Here is a 22578-nt window from a genome sequence, read left to right as displayed (position 1 = left end):
AGCTTGTTGATGCAAATCAACTGGAAGCTTCCCCAGACTTCATGTGGGTCGTGCCATGGCCCTAGCCACCACCTGGGCATTGGACAGGAATCCTTTAACAGAATACCCTTCAAGGGGAGGGGTAGGTGATGGCCCCAACACCCCTCTGACATGCAACACATCCTGTTCTTACAATGGCCAGCCAAATGCCTCAGTGGGAAACCTGCCAGCAGGCCTGAGCACAACAGCACTCTTCCCCTCAAGTGGCTTCCAGGACCTGGTATCCAGAAGCATCACTGCCTCCGACAATGGAGGCAGAACACAGACATCATGACTTGTAGCCAAGAACAGCCTTATCTTCCATGAATATGTTCAATCCTCTTTTTAAGCCATCCAAGTTGGTGACCATCACTGCCTCCAGTGGGAGTGAGTTGCAGAGTTTACCTAGGAGCTGTGTGAAGAAGTGCTTTCTTTTATCCATCCTGAATCTTCCAATATCCAGCTTCATCGGATGTCCATAAGTTCCAGTGCTATGAGAGAAGAGGAAAAGTTCTCTGTCATCTTTCTCTGTGTCATTTACAATTTTATAAACTTCTACCATGTCACTAGTTAATTCCTTTTCACTAAAGGAAAAAGTCTTAAATGCTGCAGCCTTTCCTCACAGGAGAGTCAATTTGGTTGCCCTCTTCTGAATCTTTTCCAACTCTACAATAACGTTTTTGAGGCAAGGTAACCACAACTGTACACAGTACTCCAAATGTTGTCGCAGCATAGATTTGTATAAAGGCAAGTGGAACCAGTGAGCAATGGTTGAGAAGGCTCCTGAGCCTGATTAATACATTCTACCTTCACAGTCAGAAGCAGTAATGTTCCTGAATGCCAGTTGCTGGAACCCACAATAGGGAAGAATGCTCTTAGTACTCTTCTTTCCTGCCATTCTCAGCAACTGGTGTTGATCTTGGCATCACGACAGATGCTTAGCAAGTCCCACCTCTCATAGAAACTGGAAGGGACCCAATAGGTCCTAGCCTGCAGCAAGGCAAAATCAAAAGCAGGGGCTGCCAACATGGCACCCTTTAGATGTTTTGGACTACGGTACCCATCAAATCTAGTCAGCATGATCAATAGGGGCAATGAAAATGTAAGGAGAACCCTGCTGGGATCAGGCCGAAGCCAATCTGGTCTAGTTCTCACACAGGCTGAGCAGATACCTCAATGGGAAGCCTGCAAGCAGCACCTGAGTACAACTGCACTCTTCACATTTGCAATCCCCAGCAACTGGTAGCTCACCATGGAAGGCAAGGCATTTAGGATGGCTATCTCCTCCCTCCATTGTCAGAGGCAGGAAGCCTCTGAATACCATTTGCTGGAAATTGCAGGCAGAACACCAATTAAAGAAATCTTAACCAACTGATCAGATGTGTTTTAACTAATCAGTTGGTTGAATGTGCAAATGATTAAAACAGTGTGAAAGTGTGTGGGATACTTTGCTTTTAGAGGTCCAGTACTGAGGGCTTTCTGGCGGTTCCCTTGTTGCGAGAAGCCAAGTTGCAGGGAACCAGGCAGAGGGCCTTCTCGGTGGTGGCGCCCGCCCTGTGGAACGCCCTCCCATCAGATGTCAAAGAGAAAAACAGCTACCAGATTTTTAGAAGACATCTGAAGGCAGCCCTGTTTAGGGAGGCTTTTTAATGTTTATTAGATTATATTTCATTTTTCTGTTGGAAGCCGCCCAGAGTGGCTGGGGAAACCCAGCCAAATGGGCGGGGTATAAATAATAAATTATTATTATTATTATTATTATTATTATTATTATTATTATTATTATTTGTGTTCCAGAAGAAGGTTGCTTTCAAACAAAACTCACCAAACCTCTTAATATTTTGTTTGAACTGGGTTTTTTTTTTTTTTTTACAAAATATTACATGATAAAGATTGATCTCTTGGTACCATTTTGAGGCTTTCCCTTTGCTTCTTTTGGTTTTTGGTGCTTTCCCTTTCTTGCTTGCTATGTAGGGCCCATCAGGGTACTTGTTAAAAACCTGTATTTTTAAACATTATTTTGTTGACGCTCTTCTACATAGAACCCTTCAGAGCTTTCTGTAGGCTATGAAAGGTGTCATTTTTTTTCAGGACTGGATGCCCGTTCAATGTAATGCTGCCATCCAAATGCTTTAATGGAATGTTTCAGGTTTGGTTGCAATCACCCAATTGTAGATTTGTATAACATTTGTATTGGCTAATTTATATAGACTTACATTTAGATGTCATGACTAAATAAAAATGCCGTGCAGCTCCCTCTAGTGGGGAAGGCTGTGATCAGGCGACCACATACCTGCTCAGGCTCTACCACTGCCCAGGTGCTCATTGCAATTGTTCATCTCCAGTGCCCCCTTCTGCCCCCCTTTGTAGGGTTCTTTGGCTTTAAACTGGACTTGAACTGGAGATCTTTCAAATAGGCTACACTGTGGGTTGGTGGAGCTGAACTTGAAAGTGGTCAAGGTCAGAGCCAAAAATTAGTGGGCACCCCTTCCCCCCTCTCTGACTTTGTTACCACCTTCTCTTTCTCCAACATGCCAAAGAAGTATGTCTTTTTTTAGGCAAAGTAGTGGCCAAGTACACTTCTTTCAATGAAGGAGATTTCTTTATGCAGCTGAACGCTCCTGGAAGGAGAAAGCTGGTTGGGAAGTTGTTGTTGTTGTTTAGTCATTTAGTCGTGTCCGACTCTTTGTGACCCCATGGACCAGAGCACACCAGGCACTCCTGTCTTTCACTGCCTCCCGCAGTTTGGTCAAACTCATGCTCATAGCTTCGAGAACACTGTCCAACCATCTCGTCCTCTGTTGTCCCCTTCTCCTAGTGCCCTCAATCTTTCCCAACATCAGGGTCTTTTCCAAGGATTCTTTTCTTCTCATGAGGTGGCCAAAGTATTGGAGCCTCAGCTTCACGATCTGTCCTTCCATTTGGGAAGTAAAGCTTAACTTTCCCCATTCCTGTGGGAGATTACTCCAACACTTTCACTATCCATGGCTCGGGCTGAATGCTAGAGGAGAGCAAAGCTCCAATGTTGCTTCAGCGTTCAGTCAATCTTAGAAGCAAGCAGTTCTGCCTCAATTGTAGACTCTGCTTTTGCTGGAAAGTGCCTCTTCCATTAAAGAGCATCTCAGAGTAAAACAGTCTTTTACTCTGGTGTAGCTGAGGAGACTCTGGTTGTATTGGACCTTCTGTGATGGGAGTCCTCTGAGTTGGAAGACTCCGGCACCACAGTCTCATCCTGCAGACTTGTCTCTAGGACTGGACCTGTGTGCAGTTCTCTTCTGACTCCAGAGTCCTCAAACTCATCCTTTAGAGAAGGGACGTTGACTCCAGTTCAGTGTCATGACAACCAAGCCTTCTTACAAAGAAGCTGTAACTTCAGTTTGGGAGGCAGTCTGAAGAAATGTTCAGAGCTGGGGGGGGGAGGAGAAATTTGATTCAATTTTCATATAAAGGCAAAATTATCTAATTTGTACTCATTGAAACAATCCATGAACTGGATCTTTGTACTCCTCTGAATTTTGCCATACACTTCTGCAGCCAAGTCATGCACACCGCAGAAAGCATGCACAAAATATATACAGTGGTACCTCTACTTACAAATAACTCTACTTACGAATGTTTCTACTTACGAATGGAGCTCCGTCCGCGATCTTGGATGCGGTTTAGATAGGATTTTTTCTACTTACGAATTTTTAGATAGGGTTGCTTCGACTTACGAATCCCCCCCCATGCATTCCTATGGGATTCGACTTACAATTTTTTTCTACTTACGAATGTGCGTTCGGAACGCATTAAATTCGTAAGTAGAGGTACCACTGTACATTAGTACAAAACTGCATCGAATTATGGGAAATTGCTTGCAAAAATCTGTATGTTAGGATAAATTTGCATTAAAATTCTGGCAAATCTTTGCAAGGCTTTTTAAAAGAACATTGAAAATATGATGCAGGAATCTGGTAAATTGAACCTAAGATTGGTAAAATGAGAGACTGAGAAAAACAAAAATGGTCAGATTTGTCCATCCCTAGGTGCTCTTGGGCCCTGCCAGGGTTCTGTGGCCTTGGCAGCTGCCCTAGCAGGCTGGATGCTGGTTCCAGGCCTAGTCAGCTGTGTGATTTCACCATTGTGGCTTTGTCATGATGGTGTTGATGGTGCCTTGTTCCTTCCCAACAGGGGAATGCAGAAGATAGAAAAGAGCACGGGAAGTATGCTGAGGGGACACACTTAATGCTATTGCTCCAGCATGTGAAACAGCTGAAGGCAAGCTTGCACCCTGCCTGCGGCACACTTGATACGCACTTGATTGATTCCAATGTTCTGATGGGGATCTTCTTGAGTATGAAACTGCAGGGGACTTTGGTCATGGACTGTTCCTCCAGGCTCCCTCTGTGTGAGGAGGGGGATGAGGGCTCGCAGGCACTCATGGACAGCCAATGGGCTCTCCTTGCTGGAAGGCAAGCTGCAGGTCTTTGAGAACATTGTGTCTGTTCTGAGCAAGGAGATGGTTGCCTCTTGGCAGAATATTGTGGCATTCCAGAGCCAGAGCAGCCTTGACCAGGATATGATCCGTGGCTTGGAGCTGAAGGTGAGTGGGCAGGGAAGGACTGTCGCTGGGTAGTGGAGAGCAGATGCTCTGAATGCTTGGAAGTGGTCATAGGGTTGCTTGAATTGTGCAGCAACCACCCTTTGTATCCAGGCAGCTGGATCTCCCCCCCCCCCCGGCTTGCTGCATTTCCCTGCTTTGGCAGCCCTGTTTGCTAGGCTGCTTCTGTGAGGGCTGGTTAAGTAATGGCAGGAGGCATGGATAGGAAGGAGGCTGCTCACTTGCCAGCAAAACTCCCTGGAGAGTTCCTAAGCAGGGGTACCCCAAACCACCCTGATCTAAGCAAAAATGCAGGTGCTGTGAACAAAATTAGCAAGGCAGAAGACAGAATGATCGGGTTAAGCAGCTGTTCAGCTTGGCTTCATAGCTCTGTCCCCCTGAATCCTAACAACTGTAGTTTAAGGGTGCCGGGCATTGTCGCTGTGTGCACAGGGAAACTACAACTCCCAGGATTCTTTGGGGTGAGTCATATACCTTAAATGTGTATTTGTATGCCTTTTACCCGTATGATTAACAAGAAGAGACAACTGTTCCATCCATGATGTCCCTTCCCCTTTGCAGTTTTGGCATGTATTAAAAACAAGATTTAAAACCATATTGGAATCTGCTACCTATTTACCATATTTACGCAAATCTAATGCACCACCAAATCTAATGCACACCCCAATTTTCAGGACGTAACTTGGCCAAAAAAAGGTGTGCATTACATTTGAGTAATTATGATAATCAGGGGCTACAGATAGTAGAGAAATTTGGTTTGATGTGCATTTTATTCAGAACCTATCTTAATTTGCACACTTCCCAAAACAAATTTTAAACTGAAAATGAAGCTCCCCTTCAAAATTCACACTTGTGAATTTTGCAGTGCAGTTCTCCAACTAAACATTTACCCAAAAGCATATATTAGGAGAAAGTGTGCATTAAGATGCATGTAGTAGTTAAGATAACTGCAGAAATGCATCACCTTAGGAAATATTCCTCGCCCCCTCAAAAAACAACAACAATGTACCATGTGCATTATTAGGATATATCCACACTAAAAAAAACAAAAAAACAATCAGTTTTCATGAGGGCTTCACACATGGCCACCTGTGGCAGAAATGTGGAAAACTGAATTATATATATATATATATATATATATATATATATATATATATATATATATGAGAAAGTGAGAGAAGCTGAAATGGACAGATTCATCTATCCCTGCTTAGGGATGCCTTTTAGTTCATTGCATTTCTTCCCCGCCTTTCCCCCCCCAAGGAATTCCAAGGGGCACACATGGTTTTGCCCTCCTCATTTAATCCGCACAACCCTGTGAGGCAAGTGAGGCTGAGATGCAGTGACTGGCCCAGGGTCACTCAGTGATCTTCATGGGCAAATGGGGGATTTGAACCCTGGTCTCCGAGGTCCTAGTCTGACACTCTAGCCACTATGCTCTGTGCTCTGGGTTGTGGCCAATGCCAACAGACCCGCTGAATTTAATGGACAAAAGTAACTTCAATGTGTCTACTCTAACTTAATTGGATTCAACTCAAGTGAGGAGGAATTAAAGAACCTTTTAATGAGGGTGAAAGAGGAGAGCGCAAAATATGGTCTGAAGCTCAACATCAAAACAACATCAAAACAACATCAAAAAAACTAAGATCTTGGCCACTGGTCCCATCACCTCCTGGCAAAAAGAAGGGGAAGAAATGGAGGCAGTGAGAGATTTTACTTTCCTGGGCTCCTTGATCACTGCAGATGGTGACAGCAGTCATGAAATTAAAAGATGCCTGCTTCTTGGAAGAAAAGCAATGACAAACCTAGACAACATCTTAAAAAGCAGAGACATCACATTGCCGACAAAGGTCTGTATAGTTAAAGCTATGGTTTTCCCAGTAGTGTATGGAAGTGAGAGCTGGACCATAAAGAAGGCTGATCGCCGAAGAATTGATGCTTTTGAATTATGGTGCTGGAGGAGACTCTTGAGAGTCCCATGGACTGCAAGAAGATCAAACCTATCCATTCTGAAGGAAATCAGCCCTGAGTACTCACTGGAAGGACAGATCGTGAAGCTGAGGCTACAATACTTTGGCCACCTCATGAGCAGAGAAGACTCCCTGGAAAAGACCCTGATGTTGGGAAAGATGGAGGGCACTAGGAGAAGGGGACGACAGAGGGCGAGATGGTTGGACAGTGTTCTCAAAGCTACGAACATGAGTTTGACCAAACTGCACTAGGCAGTGGAAGACAGGAGTGCCTGGCGTGCTCTGGTCCATGGGGTCACGGAGAGTCGGACACGACTAAACGACTAAACAACAACAATGAGATCTGGAATAAGTGAGCTATGGTTGCAGCCGGTCTCTCTTTTTCTTTATCTGAAGAGGATATGTGTGTGTTTTTTTGGCAGGTGCTTAATTCCCAAGTTCTCCATCTTCAGCATTCTACACTTCACAATATGGTGACAAGCTCTGCATGAGGATTTACCTGAATGGTGAAGGGAGAAACAGAGGGACACACCTCTCACTCTTTCTGGTGCTACTGACTATGATGCTGTTCTGCAGTGGCCTTTTGCCCACAACGTAAGGCTCCTTCCCCACCCACCCCTGGACAGCCTGAACCTACAGGGCACAACTGGCACCAGGGGGTCAATATCATCTCTTCTTGGCCTGCTGCTGGTCCACAGAGCCTCCTGGTCCATATCCTCTTCCTCCCTGCTGTTGAGGGTTAGAGGGAGGGTAGTTGGGGGCTGGTACCCAGTGGAACATCAGTAGGTGGTGCCAGAGCTGCTGACAGACCAAGCAGAATCATCCTGGTCTTGCCCCCATCCTCTTCCTCCCTGCTGGGTCTACAAGGGTAGAATAAATGCATATGTTAGGAGAGATTGGTGTTAAAATGAGGGCAGGTTTTCACAAGGTTTCCTTAAATTTACTTATTTATTACATTTACATGCCACCTTTATCTTCCAAGGATCTCAGGGTGACTTACATGGTTCTCCTCCTCCCGATTTCATCCACACAACAACCCTGTGAAGTGGGTTAGGCCAGCGTTTCTCAACCGCTGTTCCGCGGCACACTAGTGTGCTGCGAGACGCTGGCTGGTGTGCCGCGACATGCGGCGACGAGAAGGGTGATTTGCATTGTCACGTGCCTGGCGGCCGCCAATATTCAACACTGACCCGCCGGAAAGGAAGCCGGCCGGGTCAAGGCGCGGGGCGAGCGCAGCTCTCAACAGCCACCACCACGGGAGGGTGGTTTTAGACAAACTTAAAGAAGCTGGCTGGATGAGCTCAACCTGAAACTTGCTGAGCAAAGGATTGTGCTGGCAGAGAAATCAGCGGCTTGTGAAGCCTTATTACAGGAGATTGCAACCAACACAGCAATTGGCAAGTGTTTCTTACAGTCATAATTATATAGTCAATAAAGGGCGGCACAGAGTTAAATTTTTTAACTTTTTTAATGGTGGTGTGCCTCGTGATTTTTTTCATGGAACAAGTGTGCCTTGGCCCAAAAAAGGTTGAGAAACACTGGGTTAGGCTTAAGAGACAGTGACTGGCTCAAGGTCACCCCATGAACTTCATGGCTGAGTGGGGACTCAGATCTTGATCTCCCAGGTCTTAGTCCAACACTCTAACCATTGCACCACCACAAACTGGTGGAGAAATGTGGAGAACTGAATTTAAGACTAGATAGATGATAAATTGCAAGAAACTGAAATTGGCAGATTCATTATCCTTGAGTGCTATTGCTCTCAGCTGCTGATTGCTGACTTGCCTGAGGCTTATTGTTAGCCTCTGTGAGAACAGGATGCTAGTCTAGATAAATGGGTCTTAGGTCAGATCCAGCAGAGCTCTTCTTATGTTCCAGCTTCAATTGGACTGGATTACGTCCATTGTGCAGTACATTACTTGTACATTACTTGAATAATCAATTTGAGTGTGATCTTGCTACAGCTTACCTTGCCCCCCCTTGCAGGAAAGTGTTCAGATGAATTGTATTTAGCTTTAAAATGTTCTTTGCAGTCCCATCCTCCCTACTACCCAGCCTGCTTATCTTTCCATTTGCTGACCTGGAGATGTGTGGGAAAGGCATCTTGTGCTTCTTGAATGAGCACCTGGTCATCATTACATGCATTTACTTATCAACAGTAAAAGAACCCAATCATACACCCACCAAGGATTTGTTGGGGAGGCAGCTACCAGTTGTTGGGAATCGCAAGTTTCTCTTTTGCCAGGCCTCCCGTAATGGGCACCTAAATGGGCACTGTGGGAACAGGAAACTGGGCTAGATGGGCCTTTTGTCTGATCTTTCAGGGCTCTCCTTATGCTCTCATTGTTACTTCATTAAAGGTGGGGAAACATTTGCAGAATTCATTGTTTATTTAGAGAGAAGGATAATCATATGAGGAGTACAAAATTATGCATGATGTGGAGAAAATAGAGCAATATTTAATTCTTCTCTCATAACACTAGGCATTCAATGAAGCTGAGTGTTGGAGGATTCAGGGCAGGTGCAGTAAACTGCTTCTTCACACAGCATAGAGTTAAACTGTTGAATTCACTCCCATGAAAAGGCAGTGATGGCCACCAACCTGGGCAGCTTTAAAAGAAGATTAAACAAATTCATTGAAGATAAGGCTATCAGTGGCTACTAGCCATGTTTGCTATGTTCTTCCTTCACTAACTGAGGCAGTATGCCTCTGAAAAACAGTTGCTGTGGATCCGTAGTGGGGAGAATAATTCTGCATTCAGGTCCTGCTTGTGAGCTCCTCATGAACATCTGGATGACCACTGTAAGATGAGGACAGAATGCTGGAGGAGATGGGCCACTGGCCTGATCCAGCAGGCTTTTCTAATATATATATATCTAATATATACCCATATATTCCGGCGTATAAGACGACTGGGCGTATAAGACGACCCACAACTTTTCCAGTTAAATTGTAGTTTGGGATATACTCGCCGTATAAGAAATACGACCCGACGTATAAGACGACCCCCGACTTTTGAGAAGATTTTCCTGGGTTAAAAAGTAGTCTTATACGCAGGAATATACAGTATATCCCTGATCTAGCAGGGCTTTTTTTTCATTCCTATGATCTTACATCTGAGTTCGTTTTCCTTCCATACCTAACCTGTTCTTTGCTGTCTCACAGGTAACCTTTACTTGATCAGAATGATGGAGACCATATTGTCAATACTCTCCACCCAGATCTTCTTCATTTCAGAAGCTGATATGGATGAGTCAGTTGGCTTCCCCAGGTTTGTTTCTTTGGCCAAACCACATTCTTTGAAACATGCCTATTTAAGAGATGGCACTCTGTTCCTACTACAGAAGTGCTACAGAAACCATATCATGAAAAGTTCATGAAAGCAGAGGAAGATGACAAAACCAACGGCTGGGGGGACTGAATCAGAAACATATCGTGGAGCTTAGGACTGATTTGCAACTGCAATGGAGCTGATTTGCATGGCAAGAGAGCAGATTTGAGCACTGCAGTTACACTAACAGGGATAAAAAAATTCCTTCAGTAGCACCTTAAAGACCAACTAAGTTTATATTTTGGTATGAGCTTTCGTGTGCATGCACACTTCTTCAGATGGTATCTGAAGAAGTGTGCATGCACACGAAAGCTCATACCAAAATATAAACTTAGTTGGTCTTTAAGGTGCTACTGAAGGAATTTTTTTATTTTGCTTCGACTCAGACCAACACGGCTACCTACCTGTAACTAGAACTAACAGGGATGGTAGCAATGTGAAGCAATGTGCTTTGGTTTCAAATAAAGTCACTCAGATTCGGAAAGGGGTAGACTTCATCATGGGAGCACGGCCAGGGCAGGAGAGTACTGGAGTTCTGTCTAGTCAAGTTGCATGGGATCAATTCCAATCTGTTATGTCCGAGGATGTGGACAGGCTGCTTGGACAAATGAAACCAACCACATGTCTCCTTTATCCTAGCCTTATGGGAAGGGCTGGGCGATGCCTTATTGACCCTAATGGACCAGCCTCCACTGCTTAACTCAATCTCATACAAGACTTCCAAGTGGCTTCCCATAAAAGGAACTGACCTCGTCTATGCCTACATATCTTCAACAATGCTGGGTGTCCACCCTAAGTTTACCTTATGCAATTTCATACAGCTGAAGTTAAATGGTAGCCAGCTGAGAAAAGATGAAAGCAGAAAATAACAACTTTTAAATTTCTTATTAAACCTCTGAATCACCAAAAAAAATTATATAGTGATTTTATCTCATTCTTTCTCAATTGTTTTTCTATCCCAGTGAATAGAGGGGCCACTCAGGGTGTTATACAGCTTTATTGTCACTCAAAAGAAACTAAACCACTTCTGCTGGGCTGTGCCTGCTTGCTTTTGTTAACAAATGTTCCAAAAAGCTATCACTTGGGTCTCTAAAGAGCAGGCTAACAGATAATGAATGATGTCTTCCAGCTGAGCTTAACCACAAATACTGTACAAAGTTTGTCTGTGTTACGGAACCTGCCTGTATTGGCCATCCAAGACTGGCCGTCCAAGGCATTTCTTAAGGAAACTGATGAGAGTTTGGTCAGATAACCAGCTCTAAAATGCTCTGTTCTCAAGATATATAATAATTGCTAATAAATTGGTAATAAATGCTCTGGGCTCTCTCCAATTCAGTCCTACTCAAAGCAAATCCATTAAAATGAATCCATTAATTTCAGCTGGTCTATTCTGAGTACAACTGACATTGGCTACATTCTTTTTTCTCTTCAGCCTATCTTCTTCTACCTTGCTCTAGATATAAAAAAGAACTTATATCTGTTTTGTTCAGAATAATTAAATAAACCTTATAAGCCAAGGATGGGAGGTAAACAAACCCTAGCTGGGAAATGAATGCTATCAATAAATTAAGAAGCACTGGGGGCAACTAAATTAAAAAGCTATACCAGAACATTTTTGCTTATTATCAGTGATGGCCAAGATAGGCTCCCATGGAAACTGAGTGACTCCAACTCTCAGGGCAACCTTGTGGAGCCAGGATGCTAGAATAATAACTGGCGAACCAAAAATCCCTCTTGCTGCCTTTTTTTGTCTTCCTCACTCTTTCAGTCATCAGTGCCACAATGGAACTTGTGGGGGTGGGCACTGGAATTAATAGGCAGCAGGTTGAAGTACAGTGGTATCTTTGGTTATGAACTTAATTTGTTCTGGAGGTCCATTCTTAACCTGAAACAGTTCTTAACCCAAGGTACCACTTTAGCTAATGGGGCCTCCCGATGCTGTTCTCATCCTGAGGTAAAGTTCTTAACTCGAGGTACTACTTCCGGGATAGCAGAATCTGTAACCTGAGGTGTTTGTAACCCAAGGTACCACTGTATTTACATGGCTGTAGCAGCTCCGTAACAACAATAACAGCAAACTATGGCAAGTTCTTAAAGAAATGGGAGTGCCTGATCACCTCATCTGTCTCCTGAGAAATCTCTATGTGGGACAAGAAGCTACAGTCAGAACTGGATATGGAACAACTGAGTGGTTCAAAATTGGGAAAGGAGTACGACAAGGTTGTATATTGTCTCCCTGCTTATTTAACTTATATGCAGAATTCATCATGCGAAAGGCTGGACTAGATGAATCCCAAGCCGGAATTAAGATTGCCGGAAGAAATATCAACAACCTCAGATATGCAGATGACACAACCTTGATGGCAGAAAGCGAGGAGGAATTAAAGAACCTTTTAATGAGGGTGAAAGAGGAGAGCGCAAAATATGGTCTGAAGCTCAACATCAAAAAAACCAAGATCATGGCCACTGGTACCATCACCTCCTGGCAAATAGAAGGGGAAGAAATGGAGGCAGTGAGAAATTTCACCTTCTTGGGCTCCTTGATCACTGCAGATGGTGACAGCACTCACGAAATTAAAAGACGCCTGCTTCTTGGGAGAAAAGCAATGACAAACCTAGACAGCATCTTAAAAAGCAGAGACATCACCTTGCCGACAAAGGTCCGTATAGTTAAAGCTATGGTTTTCCCAGTAGTGATGTATGGAAGTGAGAGCTGGACCATAAAGAAGGCTGATTGCCGAAGAATTGATGCTTTTGAATTATGGTGCTGGAGGAGACTCTTGAGAGTCCTGTGGACTGCAAGAAGATCAAACCTATCCATTCTTAAGGAAATCAGCCCTGAGTGCTCCCTGGAAGGACAGATCGTGAAGCTGAGACTCCAATACTTTGGCCACCTCATGAGAAGAGAAGAATCCTTGGAAAAGACCCTGATGTTGGGAAAGATTGAGGGCACTAGGAGAAGGGGACGAATGAGGACGAGATGGTTGGACAGTGTTCTCGAAGCTACGAACATGAGTTTGACCAAACTGCGGGAGGCAGTGGAAGACAGGAGTGCCTGGCGTGCTCTGGTCCATGGGGTCACGAAGAGTCGGACACGACTAAACGACTAAACAACAACAACAACAACAACAAGCAGCTCCGTTGAATAGAATAAGAACATCAGAAGAGCCCCACTGAATCAGACCAAAGGTCCACGTAGTCCAGCATTTTCTTCCCACTTGTGGCCACCCAGATGTCCCAATCAGAAGCCTGAGAGCTGGTCCTGAGTGCAAAAGCAACTCTTCCCATTTGTGATTTCCAGCAACTGGCTCTGAAAGTGGAGGTAGAACATAGCCTTTGTGGGTGGTACCTACTATAAGCCTAATCCCCCATAAACTTGTATAATCTGCTTTTAAAACCACCCAGGACAGTGGTTTTCCCTGCCTCTTGTGGAACTGAATTCCGTAGACGAACTTTCTTTCCAGGGAGCTCTGGGAGTTGTAGCTCTGTGAGGCAAATTGTGGTCTCCTATCAACTCTTGGCAGGCACCCTGAATAAACTACACTTCCCAATATTCTTTGGAGGAAGCAATGTCTGTTTAAAGTGATATAATACTGTTTTAAATGTATTGTGCAAATGAGGCCTTGTTAGCTTTGTGCAAAAGTCATCTTGAGGATCCCCAACTCTCTGCCATTTGCTCTCCTCACAAGTAAGGTGACCTTGTATGTAGCTTTCTAGCTCCCAGGGAAAGTGCCAGACCATGAATTCATTGCCAGTGTCAGGTTTATGCACAAGCCTTGGGTTACGAGGGTCCTCTAGATTAACCCCCCCCAAATAACATCCTTAATTTCTAGTTCTATAACACTAGTTACAAAAAATAATGGAAAGGTGGGAAACAGACTCTGAAACAGACATTATCATTTTGGTACAACAAAAAGAATAATGGCCACACAATTATTCGTCATATCTGTGCAGAAATATCAAAATTGCATTAGCCTGAAGGTCCAAATGCTGTCAAACAGCACCAGTGGTCGGTTCAGGCTATGGAGCTCCTTCAGCCTGGTGCAGCTTGGGGCCTCAGCATGTCTCAATGTGCTCCTGACCAATAAAAGGTAAAGGGACCCCTGACCGTTAGGTCCAGTCGCGGACGACTCTGGGGTTGTGGCGCTCATCTCGCTCTATAGGCCGAAGGAGCTGGCGTTTGTCCGCAGTCAGCTTCTGGTTCACATGGCCAGCATGACTAAGCCGCTTCTGGCAAACCAGAGCAGCACACGGAAACACCGTTTACCTTCCCACCGGGAAGCACTTTGTGCTTTTGAACTGCTAGGTTGGCAGGAGCTGGGACCGAGCAACGGGAGCTCACCCCATCATGGGGATTCGAACCGCCAACCTTCTGATGGCAAGCCCTAGGCTCTGTGGTTTAGACCACAGCGCCACCCGCATCCTGACTAATTCTCATCTGTAAATAGCTGCAGTAGCAGCTGATGCTCACTGAAACTGGTACCGGTAGGGCAGAAGACAGGGAGCCCAACAGTAGGTGGCACCAGAACCAATGACAGGTAGAACCTACTCATTCTAGATCTGTCTCCATCTTCTTCCCTGTTGAGTTCTACAAGGGACCAATTTAGATGAAGCTGACAGTAAAGGCCAAGCCCTGGACGGGTTTGCAAGTTGGTGGGGGCTTGCAGAGTGCAAACTGAGGTTCGTGAGGCAATGTCCCACTTGCCATATTGGATTAGCCCACAGTGAGGCTACCAGGCCAAGGCTTGCTCCCCATCCATCTATTGCATTTTCTATGTGCCTGTCTTGTGCAATTGCCGAAAAGCATGCACAGAAAGTTTCCTTCCAAGGAAACAGAACCAAACTGGGGGTGGATTGCATTTGCATTAAATAAACACTCAAAAGGGCATGTCGAAATGATCTCCTTTAACCAGGGCCTGGTTGGCAGCTGCAAGTGGAATATCTCCATTTAACGACCTAGGATCTAATCCGAACCATCATTCATTGGGCTCATTGTGCCTTTGTGGTCTTTAATAGGCTCTGAAAGGGGAAGTTGTGACTGGCAGAGTGTTGTTTTCGCAGTGCTTCTGCTGGGCCCATCTGGAATGCATTGGACGGTGGCACATTCCAAACACACACTTTTCACATCTAAAGCTCTTGCTTCCATGGGCCTACTTGGATGACAGACTCATTTGGGAGAGCTTGGTTTTCTCCGCTGGGCTGTGGATGGAAAGTGCTTTGGGTTGAGACAGATCTCCTGGGGTTCACATGCTGAAATTTAGGATAGAATCTGAGAGGTCAAGGGACGGTGCTCAGTATGCAGGAGCAGAATCATGTGGCACCTGGAGAGGAGTTGGGAAGGGTCTGTCTGTACCTACTGGTTTGGGTGTAGAGCAGTGGTTACCAAATGTTTTCAGGCTACTGCCCCCCAGCTTCCATAAACTAATGCCATGTGACTCCCACCCATATCCTATAAAAAGCATTATTCAGAATTGCCATTTGAACAACCCATTAAGGAAGATGATAACACAATAAGATTCAAAACAATTAAATGCACATCTATTCAAAATCCAATTAAAACTCTTTAGTTTAATTAATTCACCAAGACTGATGGAACTGATGCAGTGATACCAGCTTTTCAAAGTAAGATAGTCATTTTCATCTCCAGAGCCCTACAGCTCCCCCCCCCTTGCCTCTTAGCGCCCTCCTGGGTAATCCCAAGGGCTTTCACATGGAAGATGGACCAAGCTTGTTTTCTCCTGCTCTGGAGGGTAGAATTCAAACCAATGGCTTCAAGTTTACAAGAAAGGAGGTTCCAACTAAATATCAGGAAGAACTTTCTGACGATAAGGAACGGACTTCCTCGGGAGGTTGTGGACTCTCCTTCCTTGGAGGTTTTTAAGCAGAGGTTGGATGGTCATCTGGCAAGGGTGCTTTAGCTGAGATTCCTGCATTGCAGGGAGTTGTACTAGATGACCCTCAGGGTCCCTTCCAACTCTACATCTCTGATTCAATGATCTATGAAGGGGAAAGGTGTGCAGGGCCAGATCCAGAGGTCCTGCTAAAGATGACCTATAGAATCAGTGCCCACCCCCACCCAACCTGGGTATGTGGTACTGCTGTCATCTGACCCTGAGGGCTCTACTGTACAGGTCCTTGGAAGACCTGAGCACCCCCCCCCCCGATGCAGGAAAAGATGACCAGAGAAGGATTAGTCCCTTTACCCAGAGCAGCACCTTGTAGCATTACTGGGTGTGCATGTTAAATGTTAAGCTGCACCTGGTGCTCTTTCTATGAAAGTGCTCAGTCACTTTTTATATATATAAAAAAATCATTTAACTGTGATTAAGATGAAAAATGAATTTTTTTGAAGGAAATAAATTTCATTTTTTGGGGTGTCCCAATAGGCCCTGGGCTCTCTGCAGGTCTACCACATGTGATAGCCCAAATGTTCAAGCAAGGGAGAACAGGTGCAGTGGTTAGACTTGGAGTTAACTAGCATCCTGATGAATTGAGCCTGGAAGTGAGGCAGTGACCCAGAGCAGATAGCCGCTGATATTGGCATGATGGCATCTAATTGGCAGGCCCCTTGTCACTAGTGTGGCTTCAGATGAGCCTTTTTTAAAATGCCAGCCTGATTCAGAGCTTCTTAAAGGTAAAAGGTAAAGGGACCCCCGACCGTTAGGTCCAGTCACGAACGACTCTGGGGTTGCGGCACTCATCTCGCGTTACTAGCCAAGGGAGCTGGCGTTTGTCCGCAGACAGCTTCCGGGTCATGTGGCTAGCATGACTAAGCCGCTTCTGGCAAACCAGAGCAGCACACGGAATCACCGTTTACCTTCCCGCTGTAGTGGTACCTATTTATCTACTTGCACTTTGATGTGCTTTCGAACTGCTAGGTTGGCAGGAGCTGGGACTGAGTAATGGGAGCTCACCCCGTCGTGGGGATTCGAACCGCCGACCTTCTGATCAACAAGCCCTAGGCTCTGTGGTTTAGAACACAGCGCCACCCACGCCCCTTTAGAGCTTCTTACAATAGTCCAATTTGCAGGATGTAATAAATAAATAAAAGTTTCCAGGCCCAATTCAAAGTGGTGGTTTTGACCTATAAAGCATTAAATGGCTTAGGACCACAATGACTCAAGGACTGCCTCTCTCCATAGGAATAGACCTATGGCAACATGAGAATGGGCCTTTTCTGCAGTCACTCTCTGTTTGTGGAATGCTCTCCCCAGGGCACCTTCATTATACATCTTTAGGTACCAGGTGAAAACCAGGCCTTTGGCTAATTAATATTCTACAATATTATTGTTTTGTTGTTTTGTTTTAACTATTTACTAGTGTTTTTACCTTGTATTTTATACTTGAACCACCCTGCAATCTTGTGACGAAAGGTGGTATAGTGGATCCTCGGGTTACGTTATCTTTGGGTAATGTAACTTTCGAGTTGTAAACCCGGCAAACTCGTAAGTGTATACTTCTGGGTTTTGCCGCTTGTGCATGCGCAGAAGCACTCTGCACACTATGCGCATGTGCAGAAGCGCTCTATCATGCCGCGCCGTGCACAGAAGCAACACCTCAGTTATGGATTTTTCCAGGTTCGCCCGAAATGAATTAAATCCATAACCAGAGGTACCACTGTATGTAAATCATAAACCACCACCACAAGAACAATGAAATGGCAACTTTTTCTGCATGAGGTTGACCCAGACACCACAAAGAGGCATTAAAAAGAAGAGATACAGAGACAATTAGTTGCATGAGTTATTTATAACCTTATGGTGTCATGACTCACAGTCCTCTATCATGACTCATTGCAAACTCTAGACCTTTGAGTGCTTGTAAACTTCCTTAGAAAATACTTCTTGGGACCACAGAGTGGGAAACATTCAATTCCCTGGAAAGGCTCTTAATGGAAACCAGGTTGTTGTGTGTCCTATTTTACTGAGGACTGTCCTCTTTTGAAAGCATCCACTATTACAGGGAGGGGCCTGAGGTGAAATGGGAAGGTGCTGCGCCATGTGTGCACTATGTGCTATTTGTCACCCCCACCCCCACCCCGGACTCTGCCAGAGCTGGGCTTAACAGCACGGCACAGCTGTGGTTTCTGGAATCCTGCACTATTGTGCAAAGGCCTTGCGTGGCCTTCCCGAGATTGCAGTAAGTGAGGTGCTCTGACCTGCTTACCCAGGGTCTTGGAACTGCCATGGGAGGCTTCTTGAGTCCTCCATGAGATCTCATGGGGCTTTCACAAGATCTCCCAGAACCCAGAAGCTGCTACAGCTGCTTCACCTTGCTTCTCCAGCAGCTGCAAGGTGGGGCCTGTGGAGGCTTCCCTTGGATTCTGCCACCTGAGGCAGGTGCCTCAGTCTGCCTCATGGATGGCTTTGCACCCTCCTTGAGTACCTTTTGGCCTAGCTGGGATTCCAATCATGGCTCTTGCTCACCTGTATGAAGGATATAGAGGGGTGTGCATAGATACTGGCCAACATCGCTCCATCCACTTTTGCCTCTGGCCCTGCCTATCAATGTCATGCAGCTTGCCTAGAAGTGAAATGGGCTGAAAATGGCTGTTCACCCCTTGTGAAGCATCTGAAAGCCAAGTCTGATAAGGAACAATTGAAGGACCTGTGCATGCTGAATCTGGAACAGAGAAGACTGAGGGTGGACATTACAATGGCTCTCTGAAGAACTCTCATGTTAAAGAGGAAGCAGACTTGTCTTCTGCTTCTCTGGAGGGCAGAATTAGGGCCGTTTGGCTGGCAATTATAGGGAAGCAGGCTTCTGCTGGATATTAGAACAAACTTCCAGAAATGATCAACTGCTTAGCTTTGCATCCTCCTTGGGTGGTTTTTGGCCAGACTGGAATGTGTCCTTGAGCTCTGATAATTTATCTATATGTTTCCTGGGAACATATGAGCCCCACTGTTCAGCCAAAAAGCCTCCCACAGTGGTTTAAGTAGTACAATCAACAGAAGATGCTCCCTACCAGCAAAGTTGCAATGGGGGGGGGGGCATGTAAGGAAAATGGGACAGGGGAGGAAGAAGAAAACAAGAACAAAAATCTTAGCACTAAATGGTTGTTCCCAGAATGACCAGCTGGCACAGTTCAGGGGGAGGGGGTGCCTCGTGGAGCTTGGCCTCTGTAAAAGCTGAAGCCTTGTTTTATCTGCTTTTGCAAAGGAAAACATCCATGTGGTACAAGGCACCATCCTCTGCTGGGAGACTCACTTATCCTGTTAATTGCACAGTGAAAGCCTTCTATGGATCAACCACCCTCTGCTCATGACTACCAGTAGTTCCTGCTTGCATACACATGGTTACTTTTACATACAGAAGTGCATTGGCTGTCAAGGGAGAAAATATGGAAGCAATTCTTTGAGTCACATGATGAAGCACGCCTTTTTCTGATGGATTCAAAATTTCCATGTGACCAGTTGAACAACTGTGTGGGTTTGTGTATGGTAGCCTACTTAGCAGACATTTTCACATACTTGAACATTCTCAACACAAGCCTTCAAGGTAGTGATGTGAACATTTTTTACATTAAAGATAGGATTGAGGCAGTGATTTAAAAATTATGGTTATGGGCAGTGCTTTTTTCAAAAAAAATGTTTAGGGGTACAGTAACCCGAAATCGCCATTTTGTGCATGCGCAAAGCGCTATTTTCACGCTTTGTGCATCCCTCCGGCGCCCGCCGGATCCCTCCGGCGCCCTCCCGCCCCGTTCCGGCGCCCTCCCACCACGTTTCCCAGCGCGGTGGGTGGGTGGGCGCCGTGCGCAGCGCGGGTGCAACAGACGCTGCTGCGTGGCAGGCGGGCGGGCAGGCGCAGCTGTGCGGCGGACCGGACAGCCAGCGGGTGGGCGCAGCTCGCGGCGCCCTCCTGGCGGGCCGAAGCCATGGTGCCCTGCACCACCCAGCCTGCACGTTGGGCCGGCCCTGCGCGCGGGGTGATAATACTTCCTGGGTTTGCGCAGTTCGTAACCCGAGTTGTTCGTAACCCGAGGTGTTCGCAACCTGAGGTACGACTGTACTCTCATTTTCCTACTCATTGAAATACTGCCCCACAATGAGGCCAAACTTAGATTCACAAAATGTTTAGGGGTATGCTGCGTACCCCTGCATCCCCACAGAAAAAAAGCACTGGTTATGGGCAAGCCAAGTAGAAGGTGGCAGCCTCACTAACATCCCAACACTGGAGACATTTATGGAGGCCAATGACAAATAATTGCTACCAGAAGTAAAACATTGCATCACTGAGCACCTGTGTGATTTAGCGACTAGCTTCAGAGATTATTTTCCTGCAGCAAATCCTGAAAATTAATGGATAAGGAATCCTTTTGAATGTGGTGTTGTACAACTAACAACTCTATCTGTGGACTTGTTGATGTGACTTGTGCTGGTTCATTGAAATCATTTTTCAAAGAATGTAGAGCAGTGCGTTAACAAGCCCCACTGGCACCTGGGGGGGGGCTGCGTGGGCACTGAGCCATGGGGGCAGGGCACAGTAGCTTCGGCACACTGTGAACCCAGCCCTGCGCTGCTTTTGTGAGTGGTGCGCTGCACTTTCAGGGGCTTCTGTGCCATCTTGGGCTCCATCGTGCCACCCTCAAAGGTGTTGTTGTTGTTTAGTCGTTTAGTCGTGTCCGACTCTTCGTGACCCCATGGACCAGAGCACACCAGGCACTCCTGTCTTCCACTGCCTCCCGCAGTTTGGTCAAACTCATGTTCGTAGCTTCAAGAACACTGTCCAACCATCTCGTCCTCTGACGTCCCCTTCTCCTAGTGCCCTCAATCTTTCCCAACATCAGGGTCTTTTCCAAGGATTCTTCTCTTCTCATGAGGTGGCCAAAGTATTGGAGCCTCAGCTTCACGATCTGTCCTTCCAGGGAGCACTCAGGGCTGATTTCCTTAAGAATGGATAGGTTTGATCTTCTTGCAGTCCATGGGACTCTCAAGAGTCTCCTCCAGCACCATAATTCAAAAGCATCAATTCTTCGGCGATCAGCCTTCTTTATGGTCCAGCTCTCACTTCCATACATCACTACTGGGAAAACCATAGCTTTAACTATACGGACCTTTGTCGGCAAGGTGATGTCTCTGCTTTTTAAGATGCTGTCTAGGTTTGTCATTGCTTTTCTCCCAAGAAGCAGGCGTCTTTTAATTTCGTGACTGCTGTCACCATCTGCAGTGATCAAGGAGCCCAAGAAAGTAAAATCTCTCACTGCCTCCATTTCTTCCCCTTCTATTTGCCAGGAGGTGATGGGACCAGTGGCCATGATCTTGGTTTTTTTGATGTTGAGCTTCAGACCATATTTTGCGCTCTCCTCTTTCACCCTCATTAAAAGGTTCTTTAATTCCTCCTTGCTTTCTGCCATCAAGGTTGTGTCATCTGCATATTTGAGGTTGTTGATATTTCTTCCGGCAATCTTAATTCCGGCTTGGGATTCATCTAGTCCAGCCTTTCGCATGATGAATTCTGCATATAAGTTAAATAAGCAGGGAGACAATATACAACCTTGTCGTACTCCTTTCCCAATTTTGAACCAATCAGTTGTTCCATATCCAGTTCTAACTGTAGCTTCTTGTCCCACATAGAGATTTCTCAGGAGACAGATGAGGTGATCAGGCACTCCCATTTCTTTAAGAACTTGCCATAGTTTGCTGTGGTCGACACAGTCAAAGGCTTTTGCATAGTCAATGAAGCAGAAGTAGACATTTTTCTGGAACCCTCAAAGGTAAGTTTAATAAAATTAAACTTGTCTGCCCCACTAACTAAACCTTTGCCATTTTTGTGTGGATTTTTCACAAATTTTATGGTCTGTTTTTTTATATAGTATACCTAAAATCCTTTGCTTATTAGAGACTACCCCACATTTTCTTCAAAAAAATGCTTTGCACAGTTAAGTTCCATAGAGTTCAAAAGTAGGGGGTCCATGGCTTGGCTAATTGGGAACCACTGCTCTATCAGTCTGGGAACCCATTTTATTTTATGTATTAGATATTTTATGTATTAGACATTTCAACATTCTCTCTTCTTAAAATATTATTTATGCTTTTCAGATTTATAAATTTCACTAATTTTACAACCATTTTAACATTTCAAAAATGAACTTCCTTCCCCCTCTTTCTGCGGTTCCTTAAATTTATTTTTAATATCTTCTGCATATCCAAATTAACTTAATTTGCTCATTTATTCATCTTCAAATATATACTCTTATAAAACTGCAGGTTATTAAAACAATCCTGCCAATGTTCTTATCTGTTTACAATTTATCTGTAAATATTCAATAAACCATTTCCATTATTTTATGGAAAAAAATGTTGTCTTGATTTCTTATTCTTCCGGTAAGTTTCGCCATTTCTGCATACCGGTATTCCATAAGTTTTTGTATCTTTTCTTCCTTTGCTGGGACTTCTGCTTCTTTCCATTTTGGGGCAAGTGAAATTCTTGCCGCTGTAGTAGCATACATGAATAAGTTTCTATACAGTTTAGGTAGTTCTGTCCCTATAATTCCCAAAAGAAAAGCTTCTGTTTTTTTTTTTACAAAAGTTATTTTAAATATCTTTTAAAATTCATTATATATAATTTCTCAGTAAGCTTTAACCTTACTACAACACTACCACATATGATAAAAAAGAACCTTCTTTCTCTTTACATTTCCAACACTTATTTG

At 45.0% G+C, this 22578-nt stretch overlaps 2 protein-coding genes across 2 annotated transcripts in view; both read left to right on the top strand.

Moving 5' to 3' along the window:
* C5 (complement C5) overlaps nt 1-22578 on the top strand; it is a 187088-nt gene that overhangs the window by 87118 nt on the left and 77392 nt on the right. The gene's annotated exons all lie outside the window — the stretch shown is intronic.
* TRAF1 (TNF receptor associated factor 1) lies at nt 56-9969 on the top strand. Its single transcript, XM_060270560.1, is given in 8 exon segments — nt 56-121; nt 4189-4418; nt 4420-4600; nt 5180-5295; nt 7027-7139; nt 7142-7187; nt 9755-9811; nt 9813-9969. Coding segments are annotated over 8 exon segments (966 nt in total).

This window comes from Zootoca vivipara, chromosome Z (genome assembly GCF_963506605.1).
Source record: "Zootoca vivipara chromosome Z, rZooViv1.1, whole genome shotgun sequence".
NCBI lineage: Eukaryota > Metazoa > Chordata > Lepidosauria > Squamata > Lacertidae > Zootoca > Zootoca vivipara.
This window is presented reverse-complemented; position numbering and strand designations above follow the sequence as displayed.